We start from the raw sequence: 17,257 nt of genomic DNA on the forward strand, positions 1-17,257 counted from the left end.
CGGTAACGTCAAATGGGAATTTTTTTATGTGAGTCTTTATATGAGGAATGATGTTTTTAATGGAACATGGAATGATACAGGCCATTTATTTTATAAACTCAATAAAAGTTAAGGGCATAATATTAAGATGTAATTCTGGTAAAGCATATCTGTAGGGAGTCATAATAATACACACCACATATGTATCTTTCTGATGGAGTAATTTGATAAGAGATGGAGCATAGAAGGTCTTTGTGGATGGTTAGCTATTCCTTAAACTCGCCTTCAACATGATAATTGAGATTTTTTTTAAATCAGATTTTGATTTATATGTGTTTATGATTTCTTATTCAAAATAGTAATTGTGGAAAGTTCATCCACATTAGATGCAAGTATTTAACTGGACAGTTAGATGTTTTATGAAAAATAGAGGCCATTGTTAGTTGACAAGGTGGAGAATTATCTCGTATTAGTGGGTTTCCAGGACCACCGGCAAGTAATAGGCTATTTTCACCTGCTACATTTAAAACAATTGTAATGTGAACTGCTTAAGTAAGTAGCAAATCTGACAAAATGAGAATTTTTTGAGTTTTCATGAAGCACTGCTTCCTTATTATCAAAGAATAATATTGAGAATTAACTGTACTTTAAACTGCTCAATTCATTTTTGAAACTATTTAAACTTACTTTTCTTTACCTTTAAAAGAATTCTCATTTTAAAGCCGTGATTATAGGAAGTAACTATACCTTAAACTGTGTAGGAAGGTTTTTTAGGGGGAGACAGGAAGGCGAAAGTTTGTGTTGACAGAACAGTATTGCTTTTATTAGTATTTCTGCAGCTGGCACTAAACTTGTAGTGTTTAGGTTGAACATTAAGTTAGCACCTGACTGAAACATGACTAGCTACAGACTATAAAATATAAGACTATTTAGATCAATGTGTTGGACCTTACAATAATACTTTAGTTTAATTAAACAGTAGTATGGTTAGGAATCAGAGTTGTAACTGCTGTGCTACTGCTAGACCTTTAAATAACTTGAGTCTATTTGTAAAATAAATACTGTGTTTATTATTTTTTTTATTTTAATGTTTTAAAAATCACAAATCTTTGAGGTTAGCTAATTCAGTTGCTTGTAGAGGAAGGACTATCTGGGCTGGCTAGAGACAGAGGGTTGCTTATCTTCTTTAACATCTCCCATGAAAGACTCCACAAATCTCTTATGGTTGTTTATTTACATTTTTAACTATTTAAAATATTACTTTTTTTCTAAGAGTTTTTTGTTATGTCTTCAGAAGGATTGAAGAGTCACCAGTCAGAATTCTCCTTTTTAGAGAAAGGCTCTTTAAATACATAAAAACAACCATTTGGTTACCTTTTTTCTCTAGGTGACATAATTTCAGCTATGTTATCTATATTCCTAAATTATAGTACTGAGAGTGGTTGTTTTTGTTGCTCCTTTTGTGCCAAGCTCTTAAAGTGGAGGAAGTAGTCAGTCTCTTGACTTTCTTTGCTGCTTGAAATGCTGGCATCAGTATTATAGAAGATGTTCTAGGGGGGAAAGAGAGAGGAGGAAGGTGGACTTTTGAGGCAGCTGTTGCAACTAATATGTACATGCACGTGATGATGAAGGCTGAACCTGGGAGAAAGGCAGTGAAAATGCAGAGGAGGGCTGGACCTGATATGGCTATGGAGTGGACTGTGGACCACGTTCTTACAGTTCATACCCCCATCTGAATTGCATCCTTCTGGAGCATACAGAAGTTAGGACTTTTGCTAAAGGAATTATTTTAAAGAAATATCCTATCAGTCTGTTTCCATGCCCTTTAAGGTCATGTTCTTCGTTGAATCTTTTTTAATAGCAGTTTCCACTTTTGATTCCATATAGATATGATTTGATTTTTGTATTGATCTTATCCTGTGACTCTGATGAACTTACTGATTTGTTCTAGGATTTTCTTTACTTTTTTAATTTTTTATTAAGATTCCTTAGAGTTTTCTATGTTGACAATCATGTCATCTGACAATGGAAAGTTTATTTCTTCCTTTCTAATTAGTATGCATTTCTTTTTCTTGCCTTATTGTGCTACCTGTTGCTTCTTGTGATCCTAACCTCTTGCTTTGGCCACCAATGATAAGAAATCATAGTTAGACTAATTGATTGCTGCTTTCTTATACAGGGATTTGAAATTACTGATTCAGAATCTTTCAGAGTAATGGGCTATTGATTTTCAGTTTTTTCTTGAGTCAATTTTGGAAATTTATATTTTTCTAAATAGCCTTTTTTTGAAATTTTTTGCATTTATTGTCATGAAATTGTTTATATGATCTCTTATCTTTTAAATCTGTTTTATATACCTCTATTTGTTTCCTGTTCTGTGTCTTACAGCATATATCCATGTAGCTTGTGACCCCAGGTCATGAAGATTTCTCAGGTTTTTTGATCTCTTGTTTTGGTCAGTGTACTTGCTCTAAGTACTCCTTTTCTCTCTAACCCCACCCCCCTTTTCTAATTTGCAGTTTCTAAGCTGCTATGCACTTGTCCAGAGAATAAAGTTTGCTTAAACTATGGGTCAGTTGAGAGTAAATATACACAGAGCAAGGGCTTCAAGTGTTATCTGAGAACTTGAATGATATTATAATATCCTCCACATGTGGTGTCAGTAAGTGTTAAAATGAATAAATTTTATCACCTTTTTAGCTCACTTATTTCTCAGCTATTGATAGGTGAGATTTTATTTCAGTTATGTTAACAAGCTGAAGCGGGTTTTTTTCACTTTTTAAATTTTTAAAAAATATAGCCCGGCCGGGTTGGCTCAAAGGTTGAGCATCAACCTGTGATCCAGGAGATCGAGGTTCAATTCCCTGTCAGGGCACATGCCTGTGTTACCCACTTGAGCCCCAGCAGGGGGCGTGCAGGAGGCAGCCAATCAATGACTCTCATCATTGATGTTTCTCTCTGTCCCTCTCCCTTCCTCTCTCTGAAATCTATAAAAATATATATTTTTAAAAATGTGTTATATGGTAATATATAATAGAAAACTGGTGTGTATTACTTGGAGTTCCTAGTCTTTAATTTTAGTCAAAATGCTTCTCTTGGCATTAGTTTTCTTAAATGGTTAAAAGGTTATACTTATTTGCCTTTACTTCTCCTAGTACCCCTCCCAAATATCTTTCTGAAGAATAGACTAATTTTGAAATGTTTAATTTTCTTTTTTCTTATACTGGTAGAAAACCTAGATCAAAAAGAGAGAAGTTGTCCTGATTTCCTTCTTTCTTGGATTCACTACAAACTGACAAATTATTTAGAGAACCTTAGTTTTTTTCAAACCTAAAATTTGACTTAGAAGAGAGTAGTATCCTTTAGCTTGTAAAAGGGTGATAAATGTATTCTAAGTAGTTTTAGATAAAAAGTTAAAGGAAAGTATTATTATTTTAAAAAGTATTTCATTTTAGTACATAGAGTCTTTGTATTTCTTATGATATGAAACTGCTGGGGTTATAAAATGGTTATACTTCCTAGAGAAGGAAATGACCCAGATTATAACCGCTCACTTACCATTGGTAACTGAATATTCTTTATAAATTATTAGCAGGATCACAATAAGCTCATTGTTAAGAATTTCCCCAAATTAGAGATTCTTTTCTGGATTAAGGCTAGCCAGTGTAGTATCTTGATTCACTAAATTCCTCAACTGAGAGCTGTTTTGCTTTGTTAGTTTTTGTTTGCTTGTTTAGAGAGATTTGGGGGCATGTTTGAAGCACTGTGCCGTAGGAAGTGTGATCCTCGAGGCAGTGCCTACAGTACTAATCACGTGCAGTCGCAGTGCTTGGTAAGGTTGCTTTATTTGCCTAACTGAAGTAGTCTCCCTTGAGGTGGGGGATAAAGGCAGAACTAACTCACCAATAATCTCTTCCTAGACATAAAACAGCTTTGTTTTTTGCTACTAACACCAACATGTAGCTTCTCCTACCTTGAATTGGTTGTATAACAGAAGCTACCATTTTTGAGCCCCTATTATATACTCAGCTATTATTACCAAATGTCATGTTATCCTCTTAAAAGCCCTTGTAAAAGAGGGGTAATTTTTCCTATTTTTAGATAGAAAGGCTGAGATTTAGATTTCACACAGGTAGGAGTGCTTGAATTTGATTTTCGGGCCCTCAGAAGCTAAAGCACATGTCCCTTGTGTTCCGTTCAGTCTGCCGGTAGTGCTGGCCAGATAAGAAACATTTCAATGAATGGTATATTTGTTAGTGTATTACATAAGATACTTTCTCCACAGAAAATGAAGCATAACTTACTAGGACTTTATGTTTCACTAGTGTGCAATATCTATATAGTAAAATTTAAATTGTGGCAATGTTTTTATAGACTAAAACGGAATTTTGAAGCAAAGAAAAAAAAGAATGAGAACTGTGTTCCTGGACCTTTCCCAGCACTAGACAGATTAGCTATGCTTTGTTTAGGCTGTAGATGAGCTGTAGCTTCAGCTGCTAAGGAACATTGAAGTCCCCATAGTGTTTCCTAGGAAATAACGTAGACATTTAAATGGTTAATAGAACTTATAGTCTGGCAGATATTGTACGTAGGACTATATTGGCATTTGGGGCATGACCCACAAGAAATGAAAGGGAGAATTCTTTTTAAGGGAAAGAAAGCTAAAGCTTTATGCTAGATATTACTGATAACATTTTTAAAGCCACTGTCCTGAGTGTCTCCTATGAACAAAAGGCTTTATAGATACAGTTTTTATTCCTCTTATCCAACCCTTGAGGTAGTATTCTTATCTTTATTTTACCAAGAGACAAAGTTAGGCTCAGAAATGTGAAGGAAATGTGAATATGGCCTTTACTCTGGACTCTTGGTCAAAGTTTTATTTCACACATTATAATAAAATGGAACAGGCCAAGAATGTTCTTTTGAGTGTGCATGTGCTACCTTTTCAAATTTTAATATATTTTATCAATTTTTTTTGCTCTGCCATTGTTGAAAATATATAGAAATGGTGTGTTCCTTGAGGTTTTAAAGAGCTTGTTAATGATTCTACTCGGAGTTAGAGTTGTTAATATACAGTTCCAAAACTGATTCAAGAAGAGGTAGAAAACCCAAATAGGTTAATAATAATGAAAGAAACGTAAGTCCAGGTTTTTATTAATCTTTCAGTTGTATCAGTTGCTACATCTATAAAGTTGAGACAGTTTTTACTCATAGGGTGACTCATAGTTTGTACTCGCTGCTTTACATCAGTGCCTGGCATATGGTTAGCATTCAATAATGTAAATCATCATCACAGCCATCATTATCATTATTATTCTCTTTTCAGCTTTACAAGGTTTGTTTTATTGTTTACTTCAAATACTCTTGCATTTATCAATTTAAAAGATACAGCTGTCAGAGGTTTTTCCTTTTACTAGTCTTATGCCATCTCTGACATAGGTAACTAAAAAAAAAAGGAAAAAGAAAAAATACTGTTCAAGAAATGAAAAGGGATATAGTCACAGACATGAAAATTTTTTAATTATAAAAGATTACATACAGCTTTTTGCATAAAAGAGAACATATGGAAAGATGTTCACCAAAATAGTAACAGTGGTTAACTCTGGGTGGTGGGATTTTAGGTGAGAGTTAGACTTTTATTTGGTTTTGTTTCCCCAAATTTTTTCCAGGAATGAACATTAGTTTTAGTAAATGTAATATCAAAGGCCTTATAATGTACTTTATCAGAAGTTGGCAAACTATGGCCCAGAGGCCACATCTGGACTACTACTTGTTTTTATACAACCCCAGAGCTAAGGATGGATTTACATTTTTAAATGGTTGGCGGGAAAAATCAGGAGAAGAATATTTTGTGACAAGTGGAAATTATATGACATTTGAATTTCACTGACCATAATTCATTCTTAATTATCCTTCTGGACAAATTTTTCAGAGAGAAGTCTTGTTCTTGCTTACTGCCCCTTAAACTAGATCATTCCTCCCTGTTATCATTAGGACTCCGTACTACTCCCCCCTGGCACCACTATAAACTTTAAATCAATGGTTATTGAGGAAGACCTGTTACCTGATTTAATGAGGACCAGTGCAGTCTACAAAGTCTAATAAAGCAAGAAATCATAAAGAGGATACATATTTTACTCTAAGAATAAGACTGCATGTTCATTTGTCAGTCCTTTGATTCAGGGGCCAAAGTCTTTTCTCTGAGAGTAGGTTCACTTGTTGCAATTCCATCCATACCCATAATGTATGATCTAAGATTTTCAGTTTGAGTTTTTAATTTTAATTTTTTTTAAATATATCTTTATTGATTTGAGAGAGAAGGGAGAGGGGGAGAGAGAGTTGAAACATCAATGATGTGAGAGTCATTGATCAGCTGCCTCCTGCACGCCCCCGAATGGGGATCAAGCCAGCAACCCGGGCATGTGCCCTGACCGGGAACCAAACCGTGATCTCCTGGATCCAAGATTGATGCTCAACCACTGAGCCATGCCATGCCGGGCCCAGTTTGAGTTTTTTAAATAGAACAAGAAGTTAGACCCTTCTGATGCATTCTGGGTTTAGAATCCTTATAGGTCTTTGCAATATTTTTCCTAATTTATTTTTACTGTTTTTTCCTATACCTAATTGAACAGCATAAGTATCTTACTATTATTATTTCGTAGTCATTCAACTTAGTCTTCCCCACTGTCCCACATTTCATTAGTTAAGTGAACACTTAGTTAAATCACATAATTACAATAATCAGTACAGGCACCATGAGCAGGTTTGCAGGCTAATGTAACTAACTCAGTGAAAACAACCAGCGGGAACAGGAGTACCTGGGTTACTGGATCAGTGTGCTCCACATGTTTTGAGGACATGTACATGTACATGGTCTACTGCAGTGATTTTCAGCCTTTTTCATCTCATGACACACATAAACTAATCACTAAAATTCTGTGGCATAAAATATAATTTTTGCCGATCTGACAAAGAAAATAGATATAATTTTGGTTCACACTAGATGGCTATTGTTATCTTGGCTGTTGTCATTTTTTATTTAACAGTCTGAGGGAAAAGAGGACAGTGCCCCTGACTAGTCAGGTATTGTATGTTTTAAAAATCCTTGTGGCACACCAGTTGAAAATCATTGGTCTCCTGTATGTGTATTCTAGTAGTACAACTCTGAGGTTGAATTATATGAACATTTATTACCCACAAAACATTTTGTATAGTTGAATATAGTATTGAATAGCAGTATAAAAGACAAATAGGTATCCAGTTGGATCGTAACAGTAAAGTGTGTAAGATAATGATTAAATATATTTTTTAAAAACCCAAATAGTGCTCAACTTTTTGAAGGGACTATTAGTTATGACAGCCATGCACCCCTGGATTTCTGGGTCAGTAATTTTAACATTATATTATCTTTCTCTAAAAATTATTGAAATACCACCAAAATATCAATCAAAGGTTGAATCTCCTAAACTGCCTCTTGTAACTTGAATTTGGCACAGAAATACTTTCCGCAATCCATGTGTCCCAGTTTTTGTTACTGAAACTGAAGGACTTTCTGTTGGAAAGGTATTATCATCACTGAGTAGTCTAGATAGACTAAACAGCAGAGGAGGAATTTGAATCGAGTCAGATTCTTCCTCTTAAGCACTGTGGCATGCCATGTAGTCTTAAAACTTGCTGAACTAATTTATTTCCAATAAAGTATGGATTAAGTCCCATTGAAATGAACTCTTGGAAACTATTTCAGTTATTTTGTTTTCTGGAAATTTTGTAATAGATTCAACTTGGCATTAAGAGGGCCATTGACTGTAGTCTTTAATACATATTTTTATGTCTGTAAATTTTTCTAGTAAAGGAATCTGACCTCTAATTTTTCATAATTCTGGTTTATAGCTTATCCTGTTAACTATCATTTTTCAACAAAAACTATTTAACTTTAAATGGCATTATAAAACCAGTTTTAAATTATGATTATCCTCGGAGGAAGGAATGAGTTTTTAGAAATTTGTTTAGGAAGTTTTAAGGATAGCTGTGCAGGTGCAGAAATGCGAAAGATTGTAATAGATAAACATCTTTTATTCTAGAATCAGTGCAATTTAAATTTAACACTTTTTTAACCATGTGTAACTTTTATATAAAGTAATAGAGTTGTAATTTAGGTCTTGAGGTTTCAGCTAAACATATTTCCTAAAATTTAACAACAAAACAAACAAAAGAACCTCAAAACTGACATTGTAAATATTAAGAGAGTTGAAATGAAGGCCCTGACCAGGTAGCTCAGTTGTGTGTAGAGCGTCATCTCAGTTCGCCGAGGTTGCGGGGTTGATCCCTAGTCAGGTACATACAAGAAACAGCCAGTGAATGCATAAGTAAGTGGAACAAGTCGATGTTCTCTCCTCAAATCAATAGCTTAAAAAAACACACTTTTCCTGAGAATGTCAAGGCAAAATATTTTTTAAAAAACAAAAAGATAGTTGAAATGCTTTCCTGATTCTTACATGGACTCTTCTATGAATCATTATTAGAATTTTTTTTATTCCCAGTATTACAGCCGCCCACATAGCATTTCCCACATTAAGAAAAATTCCACTTTCTATCCCCAAAGGGTGTGGAAACATAATAGTCTTTCTTTAAATTAGAATATTTTGTCACGATGCAGTCTATCAGCAGTATTAAGATTAGAAATAGAGAAATCCCTAAATTTTATGCTCTATAAAACAGAACCAAAGTTTCAGTATTAGGAACTGCCTTTTGTAACCTGGCCAGTACAGTTGTTTTCTGCATATCGTACCTGTTTATTCAACTTACAAACAACTGTGTGGTTTTAAGTTTGGTTGCTTTCTTAAACAGTCATTTTTCAGGTATAATTTGCTTGTCAAAGAAATATTTTTAGATAGCTACAAAATTTATGTTGTAAACATGGGGAAGAGAGACTCTGGACTTCTTGAGTATTGCTGTTCTAATGTCTACCATGGTATGGTTTGTAATCTTACATGGGTCAGCAAACTTTTTCTGTAAAGGGCCAGATGGAAAATATTTTAGGCTTCGAAGGCTACATGTGGTTTCTGTCAGTGTTCTTTGTGGGTTTTTATTTTTTTAATCCCTTTAAAAATGTAAAAAAACCATTCTTAGGGTCTATACAGAAATAGGCCACAGGCTGTATTTTGTCCTCAGGCTATATAGTTTGTTGACCCCCTGCCCTAGATCAGCACTGTCCAAAAGAAATATAATTCGAACCATATATGTAATTTAAAATTTTTTAGTAACCATATTGACAAAATAAAAAGAAGCAGATGAAATTAATTTTAATGGTATATTTAACCAATTATATCCACTCTGTTATCATTTCAGTAGATGGCACTAGCCAGACTTCAGGGGCTCAATAACCACATGTATTAGCACAGCTGTAGACCAGAGCTACTCAAAGAATGGGCCATAAATTGGTGCCAGTCTGCAGTTTATTACTGGTCTATGATAAGTTAGATATAGAAGCCCTAGCTGGTTTGGCTCAGTGGTTAGAGCATTGGCCCAAAGACTGAAGGTTCCCAGGTTCAATTCAGGCCAAAGACACGTACCTCCATTGCAGGCTTGATCCCCTCAGTCGGAGCACATGTGGGGGGCAACCAGTTGATGTCTCTCTCTCACATCGATGTTTCTCCCTCTCTCCCTCTCTCTCCCTCTCCCTCTCCCTCTCCCTCCCTCCCTCTCCCTCCCTTCCACTCTGAAAACCAATGGAAAAAATACTCTCAGGTGAGGATTTAAAAAAAAGTTAAGTATAGAAATTAAAAGTAAGCATTTAAAATATTTTATAGCAATTTGATGCCCAGCTGGGCGTGGCTCAGCGGTTGGGCATCGACCTAGGATCCAGGCGATCGGGGTTCGATTTCCAGTCAGGGCACGTGCCCAGTTGCGGGCTTGATCAATGACTGTCTCATCATTGATGTTTCTGTCTCTCTCCCTCTCCTTTCCTCTCTCTGAAATCAATAAAGATATATTTTTTAAAATATATATTTTATAGCAATTTGAAAAAACAGAGACTTAAGCAGAAGTCTGAATATTGAAGTTAAGAGCCCCTAATTCCCTTGACCTATTCTCAGAACATGGCAGTCAGGCATATACAGGGGTGGGCAAAGTAGGTTTACAGTTGTGAGTACGTGAAACAGCTTATGGTATTATTTATTTATTAATTATTGTATTAATAGTTACTATTATTATTATTAACCTACTTTTTCCCATCCCTGCATACCCCAGAGAGGAGATGGGAGCATTTCTCTCTGGGATGAGCTAGCCAGCAGACAGACTTACAGATACTGACTTTTGGGGGATTCCCTAATTAAAACCCAACTTATTGCCTCATCACCTTGTAGTAAAGCCAGCCAGTTGACAAACATTCCCCCCACTCTCCCACCTCCACCCCGAGCACACAGAGCTTCTGGTTAGCATGTTCGTGCTGATGGATAGACAGGAACCGTCAGACACTTGTGAAAGGCTTCTAAAATAAAAAACATTTAAGGAGAAAAAGGTACTGAGAAGAAACATAAAAATATTTAAAATGTTAAAAGAAAAAAGGAAGAAAACATTTAAAATTTTTGTATCTTTAGTGAAATGATGTATTACACCTAAGAAGTTATTTAGAATAAGATACTATTAAAAAGAACATTCAGAGAACAAGAAAATGGTCTTGGAAATTAAAACTGTGATAGAAAAAATTATAACTGAACTAGAAGTGTTGGAAAGTGATGCCAAATAAGTCTACCAGGCAATAGAAAAGGAAAAGAAATACAATATTGAAGAGAAAATATATGATGATCAAAAGATGAATGAGCCCGGCCGGGCGTGGCTCAGCGGTTGAGCGTCGACCTAGGATCTAGGCGATTGGGGTTCGATTCCCGGTCAGGGTACATGCCCGGGTTGCGGGCTCGATCAATGACTCTCTCATCATTGATGTTTCTCTCTCTCTCCCTCTCCTTTCCTCTCTCTGAAATCAATAAAGGTATATTTAAAAAAAAATAAAAGATGAATCAGAGAGGTCTAGTATCTAATAAAAAGGACTTTCAGGATAAAGGGGGACGGGGCAATGGGAAGGATTTCAAGAGGGCCCAGCTCTGAATGTAAAAAGGCCCACGGAAAGGATCAAGAGGAGCTATAGTGTTTCATGAAACAAAAATAGGCCACATAAGAAGACTGGGAATTGGAATGATGTTGGACTTTCTGACAGCCACACTAGAAGCTACTAGAACAGTGGCATAACGCCCTCAAAATTCTAAGGGTAAATTATTTCCAACCTAGAATTTTATCAACCAGTTCAGGTTTTTCCATTTCTTCGAACTTTGACTTTTAGGTTACTGAATGAGACAGTGTTATAGTCTGTCAGTGTTGTAGTCTTAAAATAGTTTATTTGTCAAGTGCCATAAACTGCTTTGGATTTTTTTTTTTTTTAAGGAGCAAGAATAAAGATGCCAAGTTGCATATTTTTGGTTTTTATTTTGCTAATTATTAGAGTATCATAAATTTTTTCTGTTGCTCTATTTTTTCTAAGCTCTTCCAGGATTAAGAATTGGAAAGCTTAAAGACACCTTTCCATTGAAACCTAAATATTATATTCTCTTCCTTTCCTCTTATTTTCCTTTGTAGGCAAACTGCTTCTTCAAAATCATGAATAAAATTTGATACATTGTAGGGTGGGAGGGAAGATACAGAATTTTTACAAGTGATTAACCTGTAAGCTTTAGATTGCCAGATGAGTGAAGTAGAAGTTGGTAAGTGAAATTGGGAAGATGGCTACTTAAAGGTTTTGGGACTAATTTTAATGTGTTACACAAATGTGGTCCTGCTTATAACTTTTGAGAAGTTGAATACATCTATGTTTCAACAATACAGAATATATTTTCGCTTTTCATACTTGAGGCAGGCACTTAAATTATTCAAAGTAAGAGATACCATCAGTATAATAATGAAATTAGATTGATACATGGGAAGAAGAAACTACAGTTTGAGAGGGTTTATTTCCTTTCCCCTGAGTTCTATTTTATCTGAAAGGAAATAGGAGGCGAGGACCAGCTTGAGCGCAGTGCGCAGAGGCCCGTGACCTTACAGCCACCCAGCAGTGTCTGCCGCCCGAGCGCTGGCAGGTGGATTGTCACCAGCATCCCTGCAGCCTCCGGGGGGGGGGGGGGGGGGGGCTCTGCCTCTTCTTGTGCACACACCACCTGAACTTACCCTTCTCCTTCTCCGGTTTATCTCTAGGTCTTATAATCAATGGATAAAGTGGGGAAAATGTGGAATAACTTCAAATACAGGTGTCAGAATCTCTTCAGTCATGAGGGAGGAGGCCGTGGTGAAAATGTGGACATGAACTCCAACAGATGTTTGTCTGTGAAAGAGAAAAACCTCAATATAGGAGACTCAGCGCCTCAGCAGCAAAGCAGCCCCTTAAGAGAAAGCGTTGCCTTACAACTGGGGTTAAGCCCTGCAAAGAACCCTTCCAGGAGAAACCCGAACTGCGCCACGGAGATCCCTCAGATTGTTGAGATAAGCATCGAAAAGGATACTGACTCGTGCATCGCCGCGGGCGCCAGGCTCGCCAGGAGAGACTCCTACTCTCGGCACGCCCCGTGGGGCGGGAAGAAGAAGCACTCCTGCTCCACCAAGGCGCAGAGCTCCCTGGACGCCGACAGGACGCTGGGCAGGGCCCGCGGCGCGCTCCCGCGGAGGGACCGGCGGCTGGGCGCGAGCTCCGGCCACGACGCCGAGGGCCCGGGCCGCGCCGCGGGGGCGCGCTCGCTGCGCCAGAGGCTGCAGGACACCGTGGGCCTGTGCTTCCCCGTGCGGACCTACAGCCGGCAGGCCAAGCCTCTCTTCTCCAATAAAAGGAAAATACACCTTTCCGAGCTGATGCTTGAGAAATGCCCGTTTCCTGCGGGCTCGGATTTAGCCCAAAAATGGCATTTGATTAAGCAGCATACAGCCCCCGTGAGCCCACACTCGACGTTTTTTGATACTTTTGACCCGTCCCTGGTTTCCACGGAGGACGAAGAGGACCGGCTGAGAGAGAGGCGGCGGCTGAGCATCGAGGAAGGGGTGGACCCCCCGCCCAACGCGCAGATCCACACCTTCGAGGCCACGGCACAGGTGAACCCGTTATACAAGCTGGGACCAAAGTTAGCTCCCGGAATGACCGAGATGAGCGGGGACAGCGCCGGCCCACAGGCCGGCTGCGACTCCGAGGAGGACGCGACCACGCTGTGCTTGCAGTCGCGGAGGCCGAAGCAGCGCCAGGCGTCTGGGGACAGCCACGCCCACGTCAGCAGGCAGGGCGCCTGGAAGGTGCACACGCAGATCGACTACATTCACTGCCTCGTGCCCGACTTGCTTCAGATCACGGGCAACCCCTGCTACTGGGGCGTGATGGACCGCTACGAGGCCGAGGCGCTCCTGGAGGGGAAGCCCGAGGGCACGTTCCTGCTGCGGGACTCGGCGCAGGAGGACTACCTCTTCTCGGTCAGCTTCCGCCGCTACAACCGCTCCCTGCACGCGCGCATCGAGCAGTGGAATCACAACTTCAGTTTCGACGCGCACGACCCGTGTGTGTTTCACTCCTCCACGGTCACCGGACTTCTGGAGCATTATAAAGACCCCAGCTCTTGCATGTTCTTTGAACCGTTGCTTACTATCTCCCTAAACAGGACTTTCCCCTTCAGCTTGCAGTATATCTGCCGTGCAGTGATCTGCAGGTGCACCACGTACGACGGAATTGATGGGCTCCCTTTGCCGTCAATGTTACAGGATTTTCTAAAAGAGTATCATTATAAACAAAAAGTGAGGGTTCGCTGGTTAGAACGAGAACCGGTCAAGGCAAAGTAAACGCTCCTGTGCTAGATCTGCTTTTATGTGCGTCAGACAGTACACCTATAGCAAGCACACGTGTCAGTGTTAGGTTTCTTCAGTACAGTGTGTCAGCTTAGTGTTAGCACCTGTCAGGTGCGATCTGCTGTTACCTACTCAGAAAACACGGTGTCTATTGAGACAACAGAGGATAGAACTACAGGTGTTCAGTAATGCCACAAAAACATTTTGCCGATTAGCTGTTTGGTTTTTAATGGCTGTAGTAATTGAGAGAGGCAATTCTGGGGCATTTGCTATGAAGAATTCTATTTCTTACTGAAGAACAAATTGTTAATATTGGACGATTATTTCAACAGTGTGACTAATGTTTGAAATTATTGTTTTTTTCTAAAAAATTTTCTATAACCTTCCAAAAGTAGTGATGTTTGTAGTTACTATAAATCAAGCTTTGGAAGTCCAAAAAATAAAGACTGCCTTCCTTTTAAACAAATAAATTAAATGCAATTTTCTGGCCACAAGGGCAGAGTGCAGTTCACTTAAGTGTTGACATAGTTTATAGTCAGTCTCCTTTTCTCTTCTGCAAAAGGTACTGTTAAGTAAACCAGTTTTTCTAAATAGTAGTTCTTAAAATTTCAGACTTATAAAGTTGGTAGGAGAATTTTATTTAAAGGCCTTAGGTGTTATTTTTTTAATGAATGCTTTAATTTAAAACACATTGGGAATAGCTGCTGCAGTGTAGTCTGTGTGTGATATTTTGAAGTTGACATGTGCAGTCTATTTGTTGATTTATTAATGTTGGATCTTTTCCTATGCCCGTGACAAGTTTGTGAACCATGAAGAAAATGAGACTAGAAGAGGCCCAAACAAGTCAGAAATAGTAACTACAGTGGTTGCTGATGTTGAGATTATTGTTAAATTGTAATCATTTGGATGGCAGTATTTATCTCTTTGTTGTAAACACTCATAGCTGAATTGCTTAAGTACAATTTATAGAATTTCAGTGCAGTTAATTTTTAATGGAAAATCTGAAGCCTAAATTGCAGATTTAAAAGGTACTGTACAACCATTATATCTGTAAATAACTTTACTTAGCACCTTTTTGTCACTTAGAATAGTATGCAATACTACTTGAGTGAGCTATTTTGGAAGTAGTGTTTGCTTCTTAGTATTGAACTGAATTTACAGTTCTGTCCTAGACATTTTGCACTAAAGTAGTCAAATTCATTCTTGTGTCTTTTTGTTAATGTGCTCTGTACCACTGGTGAGTGTTCCTTAGTTTCCTTACCTGCTGCTACAGAAAGTTACTTTATATCCTGATGGCTGTTGCCAAGGCTACAACAAAGAAAAGCTATATTTGTATGCAACACTAACCCTTGGACTGCTAATGTACGTTTCTGCTTGCTGTGCCTTGTTATGGCTGCTTTTTTGTGCTAATAAAGTATGTTTGGTGTTCTCCTTGTATATCTGCTGTTTTATACATTTGCAACAATTTCTCTTGTAAATGGAATGGTTTTGGGGTTTTAATATAAGCTTTACCTGACAACCTACTATAGTCAATGCAGAGTTACTGTACAGTCTAATATTGACTTATTCTGAGTAAGCTAACTCTAAATTTAATGCTGTACATCTTTCCAATCATAATCACATATACTGTGGAACAGTATCTATAGATACTGCAAATTACTGTATAGTTTAGGTTATAACAGAAAATGAACAGAGAAATACTGACTAACCCTATTGATTTCTCTGCTTATAAGTGAAAAATTGAAATTATCAATGACATGTCGTAGTAAATGAGCATCATACTGCACCAGAAACAGGTTAAATGAAGTCTTGTGAACTAATACATCAGCGCCATTGATTGGTTTGGGGACCATTTTAATTAACAAATGCCCAAAATGTAGACTTTAACCAAAGATTTGTCCATTTTAAAGCAAAATGGGGATTGAAGGGACTCATAATTCCTGTTATTTCTAATAGAAGTCCCTGAAGAACATATACCAAAGTGTTTGAGAACTTCATCCAAACCTACTTTAAAGCATATGTGCAATTAAGTTGTTATGACATAATGGTATTGCATAATTGTTGGGTTCGTTTTCTTGAGCTTATCATGTACCTGGAAAATAAACCTCTTGGAAATAAAAAGTTCATACTGCTTTTTGGAGACAGACTATATATGCAAGCAAGATCTTGTTTTAAAGAGGTAACTTGAAACTCCAAGAAAGCACTTGATGTTTTATATGCTTGTAGCAAATTGATGTTCTAATTGTAGTTTTATAGAAAGTATTAATGCTTTTATGTATTTCAGAACTTTATATGTTAAATGGAAATTGTTTTAAATGTGTAAATATTTGAGTTTATGTAAGCATGTATACACTGTGCTAAAAGTCACATGTTTCAGTTTGTGTGTAATATTAATATGCAACTTTTGGTTTAAAATTTTTTCTCAAAAAATTAGTGGCTTACATTTTAAAAAAGAAAAATCACCAGCATGAAATCATATCTAAGTCTATATTGATTGTGTCTTTTTCTGAATCCCATTGTAGTCTGTCAACTAAATTTGTTAACATGGTCTCTTTGAAGTGTATTTTAATACAAACCAGGAAATTCTTTAGAAGTTTGGACACATCTTCATAGTGAAGTAATTTACCCAAAGACAGATTGCTCTGATTCATATACATTCTCATTCTTTCACTCACACGTTCACTTACTCATTCATTCTCTCTGTATATGCTTATATGTACGTAGGCGTACATACATTTATGATGTTACTATTGCTTTAGACAGTATTGCCATCTGATTTAAAGTCACTTAGAGGCCTTATTCCTTATGTATTTTTTATCCTTGTACCATTCAAATTTGATTGCCTGCACCTAGAGTTTAGTCCTGCTGCTATTACTCTTGTTTATAATACAGTCACCTTACAAAGAGAATGCATTCATCAATACTTTCTTTTCTAGCTAAACACAGTAAAAAAATTTTGAAGAAGGAACAGCTTGGTTTAAATAGTTATTAACAGTCATAGTTACATTGATATTTCTTAGACAAAAATTTAGCCCAAGTAATTATACCCCCACAACTGATCTGTTTTCTTAAGGTCTATTAGAAGGTTTATGTAAGATTTATAATGGCCTGAGCCATAAAAGTCGATACTTCTGAGCTTCATTTTGACAAAATTCAAAGTTTGTGAACTTTTTGTTGACATTTTGACTGGCTGCTGTCCATTTCATCCCAAGCTTCCTTTGCTCACTGGCACGAAACAGTAGTTTGATGAGTTTTACTGAGATTGGTCTTAAATCACTTATTTTGGTAGCAAAGACAGCTATAAAATTGCTTTTCGGTAGAGGGAAAGAGGCTCTGAGTGAGGGCTCTCCTAGGAAAGAATGCCATTCCCCGGCTCTGCGCCCCAGTTCACGGAGGGCTGGCTTAAGGTGAA

The 17,257-nt window shown here is 37.5% G+C and overlaps 1 protein-coding gene across 1 annotated transcript in view; it reads left to right on the plus strand.

The window, feature by feature from the left end:
- The window catches only part of SOCS5 (suppressor of cytokine signaling 5), a 41,717-nt gene extending 24,984 nt beyond the window's left edge, over positions 1-16,733 (plus strand). The window contains exon 2 of the mRNA XM_087823533.1: positions 12,223-16,733. Within this exon, the coding sequence (XP_087679659.1) occupies positions 12,235-13,839 (1,605 nt within the window). The 5' untranslated portion in view covers positions 12,223-12,234 and the 3' untranslated portion in view covers positions 13,840-16,733. The remainder of the gene's footprint in view (positions 1-12,222) is intronic.
- The last annotated feature ends 524 nt before the right edge of the window (positions 16,734-17,257 follow it).

This window comes from Miniopterus natalensis, chromosome 13 (genome assembly GCF_054644295.1).
Source record: "Miniopterus natalensis isolate mMinNat1 chromosome 13, mMinNat1.hap1, whole genome shotgun sequence".
Taxonomy (NCBI): Eukaryota; Metazoa; Chordata; class Mammalia; order Chiroptera; family Miniopteridae; genus Miniopterus; species Miniopterus natalensis.